Source organism: Zalophus californianus, chromosome 11, assembly GCF_009762305.2.
Source record: "Zalophus californianus isolate mZalCal1 chromosome 11, mZalCal1.pri.v2, whole genome shotgun sequence".
Classification (NCBI taxonomy): Eukaryota; Metazoa; Chordata; class Mammalia; order Carnivora; family Otariidae; genus Zalophus; species Zalophus californianus.
In genome coordinates, this window is record NC_045605.1 from 54,927,799 (window position 1) to 54,944,211 (window position 16,413).

Consider the following 16,413-nt stretch of genomic DNA (forward strand, 5'->3'; position numbering starts at 1 on the left):
AACCAAGCCTTTTTTGCTTCATTTTTGTCTGTGAAGCACTACTAGGCTTCTCACCTACAACTTCCCACACTCAGTTTATATTCCTAGTTCCCTAACCTCCTTCATCTCTGGGCCTTTGTTCATGTTATTCCCTGAGGCTATTCCTCAGTCTGTTAAAACTCTGTACACATTCATAGGCTCAGCTTAAAAATCTACTTTATGAGCTTCTGCTGAACTTTGCCTGTAACTTTCATCAGCACTTCTTTTGTTTTGCCTGAATTAGAGTGAGATTCTGCCAATTGTGGGGAAGCCTGGAGTTGAAGGTTTGCCAAACTTTTATACTTCCACCTGCTTAATCCTGAAATTACATAATTATTTCATATGGTTGCAAAAACTGCTTTTAGCAGGCTACCACATAAGTATCACATTAAACTTTATGGTGGTGATTAATCTGCAGGCATGCACAGTTACTTCTTTATTATGAGGACCAAGAGCAACTGAGCAAGGCAGGGCAGACCTACTGCGTTAAAGTTAGTTATGAACAACCCTCTCTTTCCCACTAAATTGTAACTTCTATCTTTTTAATTTCTTGGTCTCCTCTTATACCTAGGACCTGACTTGGAAAAGGTATTCGGAAAATATTTATTGAATTGAATGAAATTGCTTAAAGTATTTACCTTCCTTGAAATGCTACCCCCTAGAACATATTTAGCATCTCTTTGTAACCAGGGTTATGGATTTACAGAGCACTGGTCTGTTAGATATGAGATTTCGGCTCTCCCAAATGTAACCCATTAATGTCTCGGATCCCTTGAAACTGAAAACCCCTTATAACAGGCAGTACCATATAGGATCCTTTTGCCTTCCATATGAGGTTTGCTCTGGAAACCCTCCACATGGAAAAATGTTCAAATTCTACTCTAAGCCTGTGATTGGTGCAGATATTGTTAATTAGGTACCAAATTATAATTATTGAAAGATTAGTGCCCTCTAGAGTTTTCTTCTGATACCATAAGAAACAATAAATGCATTATATTGAATCTTTACCACACTATAGGCACTAAGTGCTTTATATGTTGTTTTCATCTATTCTTTATAACAATCCTGTGATTTATAGGTTCTATTATTCCCATCTTTATAGGTGAGCAAGTGAGGTTTCAAGTGTTTAGTAACTTTTCCATGGTTATATAGCTAATATGTGGTGGACCCAGGGTTTTAACCTATGTCTACTTGGCTCTCAAGTGTGTATGCTCTTGGCCACTGCTCTTTTGTCTCGAAGAGCGCTAAAACTGGAAGGGCTTTAGGGCTTATCTATTATACTTTGTTCATTATACAGAGAAGGAAACTGAAGCTTCCCAGATGGGTACTGGATCATGCTGCTTTCTCAACTCAGGGGAGTTGGAGAAACCTGTGATTTTATAACAATGGCTCTTTAACTTTTACTGTACATTGTAAATATTCAAAACTATGACTTTTGGAATCTTAAATCACAAAAGCTTCACATCTCTTTCTCCAGTGAGAACACATATATGGATAAAAATACATAGGGTATTATGTTGGAATTTGTATCTTCATGATTTAGCCAAGGTCTTTCATTTTTTTCATAGTAACTTCTTGTCTTCAGTGCCTTTTTATATCCTATCTCTGTCCAAAAAGAAGATGAAGCAACTTCCAGCAATGAAGAGGTATATATATGCCTAAATGTGTATGTGCCTATACAGTATACAATATGATTAGTAAAAAGGACTCATAAGGATGGGAGAAGGATCAAATATGCTAATCATCTGAGTTAGTTTTGTTTAAACATCAAATTTTGTTCTCAGTTTCCTGGTGTCCAGGACAGAAAAGGAAATGTGATAGTTCCTATATTTCTTATCAGGTGGAAAAACATCGCATCCTCAAGACACAAAGCCTTTTTACTACTAAATGTAAGAAAAATGATTTTTAGTTAAGAGGCTCTGAGTTACATAAAGAATTGTTCTCCATAACAGTCTTGCTGAAAATGTGATGCAGTTTTCATACAGTGTTTTCTCCAAAATGGTCTTCTTTAATAGTTGTGGGTGTGGCCCAAAGTATAGCCCAGTGAAAGTGATTTGGGAAAGGACCAAGCTATTGAAGGCTTTATTGGATTCAAATATAGAACAATAAATTCCTACGTCAGTGCTCCTGAACTGCAGTATTGCAATATACCATTGGGTCATGATCAGTCAATACTTTCCCTCAGAGATAATTATTATTCTGATTATCACCATATTTTAGTTTTACCTAATATAAAGTGGAATCATATGATATGAAATCTCCTGTGTCTGGCTTCTTTCACTCAACATAATGTCTGTGGGATTCATCCTGTTGTCAGTGTATCAATCATTCATTCTTTTAAATTGCTGTGTAATTTTCTGTATAGTATTATAAAATATAACATTATTCATTATTTCATTCTCTTAGACATTTGGGTTCTTTTAGTTATGACCATTGTTAAGTAAAACTGCAATGAACGTTCTTGTTTGTGTCTTTTGGTGGACACACAAACTTACTTCTCTTGGAAATATACCTACAAGTGGAAATGCTGGGATATAGCATAGATGCGTGTTTAAGTTGTAAGTAGATAGTGCCAAACAGTTTTCCAAAATGTTTGTTATCTTTTAAAGATGTTCTTCAACTTGGGGATGATCTGAAGCTTTCCAGGCAGCACCCTGTGCAAATATGGATGCCCTTAACATCTTATGATGATTACTGAGGAAGAATGGTAAATAGTCATGTGTCTTTGCTTTTTTTCCTGTCTAGCATCAGTTCCTGAAGATTGCCAAGCCCCTCTCCAGCCTCACTCCACTGATTGCTGCAGCAAAGGAGGCAACCAAGAACAATCACTAAAACCATGCTTACCCCAGCCTCATTGTGCCACGACTTCTGTGAAATAAATGCTTATTTTAGAAATTCCAACCCCTGATGCCCTCTCTTCCTTGCCTTGCTCCTCCCATTTCCTGGTCTAGCGCTTTCATGACTTTGATCCTTGAAAACCATGTGTCCAGCATTGAAGAGAACTGCAACTGACTAATCAGATGATGGCCATTTCTAAATAAGGAATTTCCTCCCAATTTGTGGTTGTGAGGGTAGTTTATGATCAAGGGCTTATATGAATAAACCCTTGGCTCCTATTTCTACACAGCAAAATCTTCTCCCTCCACCCTAGTCTTACACCTGCCAGTCAGTTCTTGACTCGATAAATTTTTGGCTTTATAACATTATCAATTTGTAATCAGTTGAGATTTCTTTAGAGCTTGCTTTTCCGAGGCTGAACTGCCCAAACTCCTATTGTACTTGAAAATTGGAACAGCATGAGGAGTGCTGTGAGGGTTGATAATTTGCCTGGGACATGAAATGGCTCATCTTCCTGGACCATGGCTTTGGCGCAGCTGATCTTGATATGGGAGAAAAAGCTACCATGTTTTCTCTTTGTGTGTGCTTCTAGCAGCTATTTGGGAGGATCTTCACCCAGTAGTGTTCCCCATGCTATTTCTTGTGAAATGGTCTTGGCTATGTAGCAGCTTTTGACTCCCTCCATCCCCTAGGCTGCTGCCCCAATTCTGTCTTTGTTTAGAACTTTGAGAGGTTTCCTAGGGCACATGCTGGGTGAGAGCAGTGAGAAGTCAGGGAAAAAAATTTAGCTGCTTTTAGAACAAAGTTGGGTATCAGCATGTGTCCAGCTGTACGTATGTGTTGTTTCAAGAACTCAGCCTCTTTTTCCATCTGGGATAAGGAGCTGAAAGATCTTCTGATGGCCTGAGTCTTTGGGTCAGAGGGAAGGATCTCCCAACTCTGAAACTACGTGTTAGCTTTGAATGGATTTGGCGACCTGATAAGATACTCTGCCAGCTGTGAGGGGACCCTGTTTTCACAATGCATGGCCAAGCTCTCTGCAAATGGAAATGCTTGCACTGGGTGTTGGGGATGTTTGCTACCTCCTGCTATCTTTGTGGTTTTGGTCCTCCCTCTACGGTAGGACCCCTGGCCAGCATCGTGGCTTGTCATGTCAGTCCCATTGGCTACCTTGTCATGCTCTGAGGTACCACTGCCTCTTGCAGCACAAGTTTTATTTCCTTCAATAAAAGGAGATGAAAATATTCTACTTGGAGTATGCCTCTCTTCTTTTCCTCTTTCTTTTATAATTTTTCATTTTGAAATAATTTCAAACTTAAGGAAATTTAAATATATATGTATACACATGTATATAAAAGTGGATATATAATTTTTTTCTTCTTGAATGATATGAGATTAAGTTGCAGTAAGATGCCCCTTTACCACTATGTACTAAAGTGTGTATTCTTTTTCTTAACACTTTTAATTATAAACTAAGAGAAAAGGGCCAAAAATGGTTATATATTATAAAGTATTGGCTCAGGCGAGTATGGAAACTGAGAAGTCCCATGATCTACATCTGCAGGTTGGAGCCCAGGAAGGCCAGGGGTGTAGTTCAAAGGCCTGAGAGCCAGAGGGCCAGTGGTGTAGATTCCAGTCAAAGTCTGATGTGTAAGAACCAGGAGCACCCAGGGCAGAAGATTGATGTCCCAGCAATGCACTCCACCTTTTTGTTCTATTCAGGCCTTCAATTAATTTGATGATGCCCACCCAAGCAGGGTCTTCTACTTTACTCTGTCCACCAATTCATATGCTAATCTCTTCTGGAAAAGCGACCCCCGCCCCCTGCCCCCCCCCACACACACCCAGAAAGAAAGTGATACACAGTCCATCCCCACCTCCAGGTGAAGGAGATAACTCCAGCAGGGACTAAGTGAGTTGACAGCTTTTACAGTGCTATGTGGTTATGACCTTTAGATCCAGGGGGCAAAAGTGAAAAGGTTGGTGACCCCCAATCTTGTCTTACGGAAAAAAATACAGAGGTACAGGAGATCTTGCATGTAGTTACTGAAAGGACAAGGACAGTTGCATTGCTTACATGTAACAGAAGTAATGTTAGATGATGGTATAGCCCATCAGAAGACAGGAATGTTACACCTCCTCACTTTAGATTGCAGTGGTAAACTGGTTAGTCTGATGACAGTTCAACTGAGGAATTCTTAGCTGCCTATCCCTCTGGAATCTTAGAATCTTAGAATTTTCTGATAGTTGGGCATTAAAACAGAAGCATTGCCTCTTCTGTGAACTTTCCAACACTCTGTTTAAGCATTATAGGGATGACTGTTTACTACTGGGATATCTAGACATCCACTCAGATATCGGAACATTTTTCCTGCCCAGCCAGCTTAACACAGCATATTCCCATGCCTTTTATTGTCTGCAGGGTGTGGAGGCAAGAGAACTCTGAAACTCTCTACTCATAGACAATTGCTGCTTACTTAATTCTATGAGTACTGTACACATCTATCCCATGTGCTAGTTTTCTATTGCTACATAACAAATTACCACAAATGTGGCTTAACACAACATAAATTATCTCAGTTTCTGTAGGTCAAGTGTCTGAGCACGGCATGGCTGGATATTCTGCTCAGAGTCTCATGAGGCTGAAATTAAGATATTGGCCAGGGCTATAGTTCATCAGGGCCTTGAAGTCCTCTTTCAGGCTCACTAGTTGTTGGCAGAATTCATTTCCTTGTGGTTGTAGGACTGAAGTCCTCATTTTCTTTCCAGCTTTCAGCCAAGGACCACTCTCAGCAACTAGAGGCTGCCAAAGGTTTTTTGCTCCACTGCCCCCCCACCCCACCGCCGGCCCTCACAGGCAGTTCACAAAATGAATGTTTGCTTTATTCCAGATTAGCCAGAGCACATCTCTCTTTCACTTTGGCGACAGCCAGAGAAAACAATGCTTTTGAAGGGCTCCTGTGATTAGGTCAGGCTTAGTTAGATAATCAACCTGTCTTAAGGTCAACTAATTTGGGAACTTAATTACATCGGCAAAACCCCTTCACCCCAGTACTTAAATTACTGTTTGATTGGAAAAACGGAGAAGTTATGTACACCAAAGCCTGGGCATCTTGGAGGGCTCAGTCCATTTGGGCTGCTATAACAAAATACAATAGACTGGATGGCTTATAAGCAACAGAAATTTATTTCCCATAGTTCTAGAAGCTGTGATGTCCAAAATCATGGTGTCAGCCTGGTCAGGTCCTGGTGAAGGCCCTCTTCCGGGTTGCAGACTGCTAACTTCTTGCTGTGTCCTCATATGGCAGAAGGGATTGGGGGTTCTATGGGCTTTTCTAAAAGCACTAATCCAATTCATGAAGGCTCCACTCTCATGACCTAAGGACTTCCAAAGCCCCCCATCTTTATACCATCACTTTGAGCATTAGGATTTCAACATATGAATTTGAAGGAGGGGGGAATACATTCAGATCATAGCAGGGATCATCTTAGAGTTCTGCCCAGCATATTCTGGAAGCGGCTATCTGCTCTCAGCCATCTGTTAAGGACACAGGAATTAGGGGATGGGGAAATAACTGGAGTAGTATAATTGTAGTGCAGGGACTTGAACCCAGGTATTCCTTTCCATACCTCTGTACCTTTTCTCCTACCCTGATTCTCTTTGGCAGTTGGAAGTCTGAACAATACACTGTATCAAGACTAGGCGGATACCAACCTGAAGGCACTGCTAGGAGCCATGAGGCTGGCTAGTGGTGACCAATTCAACTGAAGTCACACTAATAGCTTTATCCTGCATTTGATGTTATTGTATAAGTGCTACATAGGCACTGTTCAAGGTGTCCTCACCCTTGGGTATAAGTAAGTGCACTGCAACTACTGTGGAGCCCATGGAGGAAGGAGATTGGTGGTGATGGGGTAAAGTAATTGTGCTGGGTCAGATGTTATAGATCTTTTCAGAAGAAGCCTCTCACCAGAAATAAGGGTATACCCAACACCGAGGGAGACATTTGGAGGAAGTACATCCTATCTTCTTCTACTTGGGTCCCTTCAAGAGAACCATCACCCAGGCTATCCCTTTCTTCTAGGCACGTCTTACTGACTATGGGTCCTTGGCTAATCTTGTCACAGTGCTGGATCAGTCATCAGTTACCAGATGCAGCAAGGGACAGCTGGAAGCACTCCAGTGTTTTCCCACATTTACCTAACATTTACCTGCTATGAGTTTCCTATCCTCCTCCACTGAATCACACTACCCACTACCTGCCTATAAAACGAACTATCCATAATGGACGCTTAGGTTCCATGTCTAGCTCTTCCTCTACTTCCTGGGATGACACAGAATTCTTAGTCATTGGAAAAGGCTTGGGAGTAATCCTATAGGCCTTGGTTAGGCTTTATTCAAGCCCCGTGACTATGAATATTGGCCTTAACTCCAATACAGTGTGTGGGTGAGCGTGCGCACACACACACACACACACACACACACACACACACACACACACACACAAAAAAAAAACCCTGGACTGGATAATATGTTCTGCCTAGGCTGTTTTCCTGTGTGGTCAAACGGCCTTCACCTGTTTGCCTCCAGTAACCATGACCTATAACCCTGAGGTGATAATCCAGCTATTTGATGTTTTCTGGGATTCTCAGCACCCCCACCCCATAGCCACCACCTGGCCTAGATGTAGAGGAGAAAACCTGCCAGCAGGTAGTGAGGAGAGAGGACACTGTAGTCTTATTCCTGAGTGGGGATAATTGAAACTGAAGACAGCAATAGGAAATCTAGCAGTTATCCTAGGCTAAATAGCTAATGAGATCACTCTAGCTGTCCAGCAGATTAGCCTGGACTCCTTAGCCAGGGTAGTTTTATTTTCATCTATTATTGTTGTTGTTATTTTAACCAGACTGGATTTAGACTACAAAACTGATCTTCATAATCCTATAGCCAAAGGGCTTTCTGTGCCCTAATCAACAATTCCTGCCGTTTATGGATCATGATTAGTGGCAAGTAGAATAATCAGTATTCTGCATATGGGAAAAGGCAGTAGGGTTATTTAGTGTATCCCAATCTGGTACCCCTTTTTCTTGTCTGAGTCTGAGCTCCTTTAGCCCCTGGTTTAGGGAACAGCTATTCATGGCTTGCCCTATTCCAGTGATTTTCAAAGTGTGGTTCCTACACAAGCAGCATTAGCATGACAGGAGCACTCTTCAGAAATGCAAGTTCTCAGGGTCCTTCATGGATCTGAAATCTGCAGATAAGTCCTCCAGGTGATTCTGAAACAGCTCAAGTTTGAGAACTACTGCCTAGTTGTTGTATTAACCATTCTCCAGAGTTGCCTATAGATTGTAATGGCATATATTAACTGATGTAATGGGGTATGATGTATAGAGGCCACATAGAGAGTGGAGGTGAAGAACTATTGTGGTTGAGAAATAAGGGTTAACTTGCCCAATATTCTCTACTGGCTGGCCTCCCAGGAAAGGAGTTGGCCTTTGAGCTCCATGGAAACTAGCTACAGCCAAATGTTTAGAGAAATCATTCTAGAAGAATGCTGATCAGATCACTTGTCTGCCATACCAAGACATGGTCTTTTGTCCCTGGTCTTGACAGAATACAGCCTGTGCATTCTCTTCTGTATGTTTGATATGTATGTATGAATGAAGTGGTGGAACAGAGCTAGAAGCCATGGTTCTGCCATGTCATGCAGCTATTGGATTATAACCCTCATCAGGCCAGCTATTCTATGGCTTTTCAGACCTCTACCTCTGTGAAGAAACAATCTTCCTCATTGGTAGTCATGAGGAAGGGTGATGAGTAGGAGATACTACACAGTCACATTCATGCAAGGATCAGGGTCTCATTCCTGTGTGCTGACTTCAAATGGAATGAGCAACAAGGGACTTCCAAACCTGCTGCTGCTCCTATACTCACTGGTTTCCGCCAATAAATGCTATTCTAAAGGCCTGGTATGTGTTCTGTGTGGTCATTTGGCTTTGCCTCATGTTATTCAACTGTATGAGTATGCTGACATTATTTATTCATTCTTCTGTTGCTAAGCATTTGGGTTATTTGCTGTTTGGGACAATGGCAAGCGATGCTGCATAAGCACAAATTTATCTACTAGATATCCTAAGTGTGGAATTGTTGGATCACAGGGCGTATACATCTTCAACTTTTTAATACCTACAAGTTTTCCAAAGGAGTTGTACAAATTGACATCCCCCACTAATGTGGGAGTTCATACACATTGCTCAACCTTGCTCACATTGCCCAGCCAATCCTTGCTAACATTTAATATTGTCAGCTACTTCATTGTAACCAGTCTGTGTGAATAGTGTATTTCATTGTGTTTTTAGTCTTTTGTGAAGTTTTTTTTTTTCAAATCTTTCCCTCATTTTTTTCTTTTTTGTCATCTTTTAAATATTTTCTGTTGAAATTCTTTGTGTGTGCTGGATAATTTTTCTTTCTCATTTTTGTGTTATAAAATCTTTTCATTGGTTGTCTTTTTAAAATTAAACTTTCTGGGAACCTTCTTACACTGTTGGTGGGAACGCAAGCTGGTGCAACCACTCTGGAAAACAGTACGGAGGTTCCTCAAAAAGTTGAAAATAGAGCTACCCCACCACCCAGCAATTGCACTACTGGGTATTTACCGCAAAGATACAAATATAGTGATCCAAAGGGGTACCTGCACCCCAATGTTTATAGCAGCAATGTCCACAATGGCCAAACTATGGAAAGAGCCCAGATGTCCATTGACAGATGAATGGATAAAGAAGATGTGCTATGTATGTATGTGTGTATATAAATATACACACACACGCGCACACACACACACAATGGAATACTCAGCCATCAAAAAAAATGAAATCTTGCCATTTGCAACGACATGAATGGAACTAGAGGGTATTATGCTAAGCGAAATAAGTCATCAGAGAAAGACAATTATCATATGATCCCACTCATATGTAGAATTTAAGAAACAAAACAAGATCATAGGGGAAGAGAGGAAAAAATGAAACGAGGAAAACAGAAAGGGAGACAAACCATGAGAGACTCTTAACCATAGAAAACAAACAGGGTTGCTGGAGGGGAGGGGCATTCAGGGGATGGGGTAACTGGGTGATGGGCATTAAGGAGGACACCTGATGTCAGTCCTGGGTATTATCAAAGACTGATGAATCACTGACCTCTACCTCTGAAACCAATAATACATTATATGTTAATGAATTGAATTTAAATTTTAAAAAATTAAAAAAATTTTTAACTTTCTATTTTGAGATCATTGTAGGTATACGTGCAAAGTGAGAAATAACAGAGAGATAGCCCACATACTCTACCCAGTTTCCTCCAGTGGTACCCCCTCGCAAAACTATAGTACACTATCACAACCAGAATATTGACATTAATAAAGATGCAGAACATTTCCATCCCCACAAGGATTCCTCATGTTGCTCTTTGACAATCATACCTACTTCCCTCCTGCCCCCACTTCCTCTTTATAATAATTTCCTTTTCTCTTCTGGGTTTGGGTTCATTTTGCCCTTCTTTTTCTAGGTTCCTGAGGTAGGAACTTAGATTATTGATTTGAGACTTCCTCTTTTCTAATTTATGTATTTAGTGCTGTAAATTTCCCTTTCAGCACAGCCTTAGATGTGACCCACAAATTTTGCATGTATTTACGCTTTCAGTGTATTTTTAAAATTTACCTGGAGACTTGCTCTTTGACCCATAGATTATTTAGAAGGGGGTTGTTCAGTTTCCAAATATTTGTAGATTTTCATGTTATCTTTCAGTTACGATTTCTGGTTTGATTCTAGTGTATCACAGAACATACTCTGTATGATTTAAATCATTTAAAATTTGCTGAGGTTTGTTTTAATGCCCAGAATATGGTTTATTTTGGTATATGTTATGGAAATAAGCATTTGAAGTGAATGTATAATGTATAATGATGTTGTTGGGCAGAATGATCTATAAATATCAATTAGATCCTGTTGCTCGATGTTGTTGAAATCTTCTAAATACCTGCTGATTTTCAGTCTAATTTTCCTATGAATTGTGGAAGGATAGGTGTTGAAGACTTGAACTTTTATTGTGGGTTTATTTCTCCTTTCACTTCTATTAGTTTTTCATTCACATATGTTGCAATTCTGTTGTCCCCTGCATACATATTTAGGACTGCTATCTCTTTTTGGTGGACTGACCCTTTTATCATTGTATAATGTCTTTTTGTGTTTCTAATAATTATCTTTGCTCTGAAATTTAATTTATCTGATATCAATGCAGCCTCTTCCACATTCCTTTGATTAATGTTTGAATGATATAACTTTTTCCATCCATTTACCTTCATCCTGCCTACATTGTTTTATGGGAAGTGAGTTTCTTAAAGACAGCATATAGCTGGTTCATGAATCCTATTCTGCACCTTTATACACATAGAGGTCATGAAAAATCAGAGCATATGTCCTTATTTTTGTTTATTTATATTTATATCCTGCCTTTTCAACAAATGATTTAAGAGTACCTGCAACAATAACATTTTCAATGAAACAATAATTAATAATACAGATAGAAAATCAGGACCCAGGAAAAGGTGAGCACAAACACGTTGGTTACCAGGGCTAAAGTGTTGCTATACTTAAGCTTAAAATTTGGAATTGAAATTTCTGGAAGTTAAAGTAACAAGGTAATGTGTATAATTTCCATTATCAGAAAGGCAGAAGGCATGCCAGTTACATGTGACTCTAGACCAGCATTATCCAATAAACTTTCTAAAATAATGGATTCTATACTTGCATTGTCCAGTATGGGGGCCACTAGCTACATGTAGCTGTGAAGCATTTGAAATGTGGTTAGTGACTGAGGAACTGACTTTACATTTTCATTTTTATTAATTTAAATCCAAATAGCCATACATGTTTAGTAGCTATCTTATTGGACAGCAGAGGTCTAGGGGAAACAAAACAGTGTAATTGGAGTCAAATGGGCTGTATTTAATTTTTGGCTCTGTCACTGGTACATATGACCTTGGAAAAGCTACTTAGCCTGTCTGAGCCTCAGTTTCTAGATCTGTAAAGTGAGTACAATAAGGTACCTACCTTCCCTAACCTATGAGGGAAGACAAATCAGGTGAGCAGTAGATCTCTCCACAGAGACCTGGCAGGCCAGAAGGCAATGACATGAGTTATTCAATGTGCTGAAGGGGAAAAATATGCAGCCAAGAATACTTTATCCAGCAAGGCTGTCATTCAGAATGGAAGGAAAGATAAAGAGTTTCCCAGACAAAAATTAAAGGAGTTCATGACCACTAAACCAGCCCTGCCAAAAATATTAAAGGGGACCCTTTGAGTGAGTAAGAAACACCAAAATCAACAAAGACTAGAAAGGAACAGAGAAAATCTCTGGACAGCAACTTTACAGGTAATACAATGGCACTAAATTCTTATCTATCAATAATTACTCTGAATGTAAATGGACTAAGTGCTCCAATCAAAAGACAGAATGGATTAAAAACAAAACAAAACAAGACATAACTATATGCTGCTTACAAGAGACTCATTTTAGACCTAAAGACACCTCCAGATTGAAAGTGAGGGGATGGAGGACAATTTATCATGCTAGTAGACATCAAAAGAAAAACAGAGTAGCCATACTTTTTCCAGACAAACTAGATTTTTTAAAATATTTTATTCATTTATTTGACAGACAGAGAGTGCATAAGCAGAGGGAGTGGGAGGCAGAGGGAGAGGGAGAAGCAAGTTCCTGCTGAGCAGGGAGCCCAACGTGGGACTCGATCCCAGGACCGTGGGATCATGATGTGAGCCGAAGGCAGACACTTAATTGACTGAGCCACCCAGGCCCCCCAGACAAACTGATTTTTTAAAATAATTTTTATTGTTATGTTAATCACCATACATTACATCATTAGTTTTTGATGTAGTGTTCCATGATTCATTGTTTGTGCATAACACCCAGTGCTCCACGCAGAATGTGCCCTCTTTAATACCCATCACCAGGCTAACCCATCCCCCCACCCCCCTCCCCTCTAGAACCCTCAGTTTGTTTTTCAGAGTCCATCGTCTCTAATGGTTCATCTCCCCCCCTGACTTACTCCCCTTCATTCTTCCCCTCCTGCTATCTTCTTCTTTTTTTTTCTTAACATATATTGCATTATTTGTTTCAGAAGTACAGATCCGTGATTCATCAGTCTTGCACAATTCACAGTGCTCACCATAGCACATACCCTTCCCAATGTCTATCACCCAGCCACCCCATCCCTCCCACCCCCCACCACTCCAGCAACCCTCAGTTTGTTTCCTGAGATTAAGAATTCCTCATATCAGTGAGGTCATATGATACATGTCTTTCTCTGATTGACTTATTTCACTCAGCATAACACCCTCCAGTTCCATCCACGTCATTGCAAATGGCAAGAGCTCATTCCTTTTGATGGCTGCATAATATTCCATTGTGTATATATACCACTTCTTCTTTATCCATTCATCTGTCGATGGACATCTTGGCTCTTTCCACAGTTTGGCTATTGTGGACATTGCTGCTGTAAACATTGGGGTGCACGTACCCCTTCGGATCCCTACATTTGTATCTTTGGGGTAAATACCCAGTAGTGCAATTGCTGGATCGTATGGTAGCTCTATTTTCAACTGTTTGAGGAACCTCCATACTGTTTTCCAGAGTGGTTGCACCAGCTTGCATTCCCACCAACAGTGTAGGAGGGTTCCCCTTTCTCCACATCCCCGCCAACATCTGTCGTTTCCTGACTTGTTAATTTTAGCCATTCTGACGGGTGTGAGGTGGTATCTCATGGAGGTTTTGATTTGGATTTCCCTGATGCCGAGCGATGTGGAGCACTTTCTCATGTGTCTGTTGGCCATTTGGATGTCTTCTTTGGAAAAATGTCTGTTCAGGTCTTCTGCCCATTTCTTGATTGGATTATTTGTTCTTTGGGTGTTGAGTTTGAGAAGTTCTTTATAGATTTTGGATACTAGCCCTTTATAGGATATGTCATTTGCAAATATTTTCTCCCATTCTGTTGGTTGTCTTTTGGTTTTGTGGACTGTTTCTTTTGCTGTGCAAAAGCTTTTTATCTTGATGAAATCCCAATAGTTCATTTTTGCCCTTGCTTCCCTTGCCTTTGGCGATGTTTCTAGGAAGAAGTTGCTGTGGCTGAGGTCGAAGAGGTTGCTGCCTGTGTTCTCCTTTAGGATTTTGATGGACTCCTGTCTCACGTTTAGGTCTTTCAACCATTTGGAGTCTATTTTTGTGTGTGGTGTAAGGAAATGGTCCAGTTTCATTCTTCTGCATGTGGCTGTCCAATTTTCCCAACACCATTTGTTGAAGAGACTGTCTTTTTGCCATTGGACATTCTTTCCTGCTTTGTCAAAGATGAGTTGACCATAGAGTTGAGGGTCCATTTCTGGGCTCTCTATTCTGTTCCATTGATCTATGTGTCTGTTTTTGTGCCAGTACCATACTGTCTTGATGATGACAGCTTTGTAATAGAGCTGGAAGTCCGGAATTGTGATGCCGCACAAGACACGAACAGACATTTCTCCAAGGAAGACATCCAGATGGTTAATAGACGCATGAAAAGTTGCTCAACATCACTTATCATCAGGGAAATACAAGTCAAAACCATGATGAGATACCATCTCATCCCTGTCAGAATGGCTAAAATTAACAACAAAGGAAACAACAGATGTTGGTGAGGTTGTGGAGAAAGGGGAACCGAACCCTTTTATACTGTTGGTGGGAATGCAAAGTGGTGCAGCCACCCTGGAAAACAGTATGGAGTTTCCTCAAATAGTTAAAAATAGAATTATCCTATGACCCAGCAATCACATTACTAGGTATTTATCCAAAGGATACAAAAATACTGATTCAAAGGGGCACATGCACCCCAATATTTATAGCAGCATCATCTACAATAGCTAAAATATGGAAAGAGCCCAGATGTCCACGGACAGGTGAATGGATAAAGAAGATGTGGTATATATACACAATGGAACATTTTTCAGCCATCAAAAAGAATGAAATCTTGCCATTTGCACTGATGTGGATGGAACTAGAGGGTATTATGCTAAACAAAATAAGTCAATCAGAGAAGGACAAATATCATACGATTTCACTCATATGTGGAATTTAAGACACAAAACAGATGAACATATGGGAAAGGAAAATAAAAGGAGAGGGAAGCAAATCATAAGAGACTCAACTATAGAGAACAAACGGAGGGTTGATGGAGGGTGGTGGGCAGGGGATGGGCTAAATGAGTGATGGGTATTAAGGAAGTCACTTGTTATTGAAGAGCACTAGGTGTTATATGTACGTGATGAATCACTAAATTCTACACCCGAAACCAATTTTACCATATATGTTAACCAACTAGAATTTAAACAGAAACTTGAAATCTTAAAAAAAATAGTATCTACCTTAAGATTCCGAGCAAACAAAATAATGTATATAAAGCATTTAACACAATCTCTCACACCCAGCACATTCAGTCCCGTTTTACAATGTTTGAAATTACCTGGTTTGTCAGGAGACTCTTTTACTGGCACCAAAATGAAGGTTTTATAATAACTAGGAGTCTAGGTTTGCTTAAGCATCTTGGCCAATAACTGGTTTCTGGCTATAGAACCAAAAGATAAATCAAACATTGATAAAAACTTGTATCCATTTGAAGCTGCTTGAGGATGCCCTGTTTAAAAGCCCAGGGCCTCCCTTTTTTCCCTACCAAATTGCTAATTTCCCTACCAAATTGCTAAGCCCTAATATTAGTATTTAGTATCTCTTTCAGATTTGTAGTTCAATATTTCTTCATTATAGGTGTATTAAAAGCAAAAGTACTAATTTCAATGATCTTTTACTTAAGAGGAGATTCATTACTTTAAATAAAAAGGACACTTGTTAAAACAGGAGTGCTGTATGCATTTAGCAAAGATAATGTCCAAACTTTGGGCATGATACACTGTTGTACAGTTGACCAGAGTCTGGACTCAAGCCCCAGCATGCTGCCAAGAGAGAAATCGGAGGCTGCATTAGACCACCTATGTGTATGTAGCCACAGGTCTTCAGTTTATTTGTGTCAGTTTTATCATTTTGCTGATTTATATAATGAGTACTCAAAACAACCTTTGATTGTTTACTCATTCTTTAGTCCAAACAGTGAGTGATAAAATTGCTCTTACAATAATAGGAAAGCTACAAAAATGCTGGAATAGCTATTGCTAGATGTTTTAAATGCACATGCACGTGTTTGTGTGTGTGTGGGTGTGTGTGTGAATGCATGTTTGCAAAATATACGAAGTTGGTTTTATGGACTACAGCAATCTGCAAACTCTCTTACGTTGTTTTTAGCAGGAATCTCTGTAAAACCATAGTGTGACAACAATCATGAGAAAAAACTTTATCTCAGATCAGCTTATTCCTTATGGAAACTATTGGACTAAGAGCCACTACACTACGAAGAAAGAGTTCTGAAAAAATGACGAGCAAACCTTCAGTTTGCAGTTTTGAAAATCTTAAAA

General features: G+C 39.9%; 1 protein-coding gene across 5 annotated transcripts in view; it reads left to right on the forward strand.

Moving 5' to 3' along the window:
- PAK1 (p21 (RAC1) activated kinase 1) overlaps positions 1-4,100 on the forward strand; it is a 150,066-nt gene extending 145,966 nt beyond the window's left edge. For 4 of the 5 annotated variants that reach the window (XM_027580607.2, XM_027580609.2, XM_027580606.2 and 1 more), the window contains exon 15: positions 2,764-4,100. In XM_027580607.2, coding sequence (XP_027436408.1) covers positions 2,764-2,850 — 87 coding nt within the window. In that variant the 3' untranslated portion in view covers positions 2,851-4,100. The other variant, XM_027580610.2, reaches the window with a different exon arrangement.
- Positions 4,101-16,413: the final 12,313 nt, after the last annotated feature.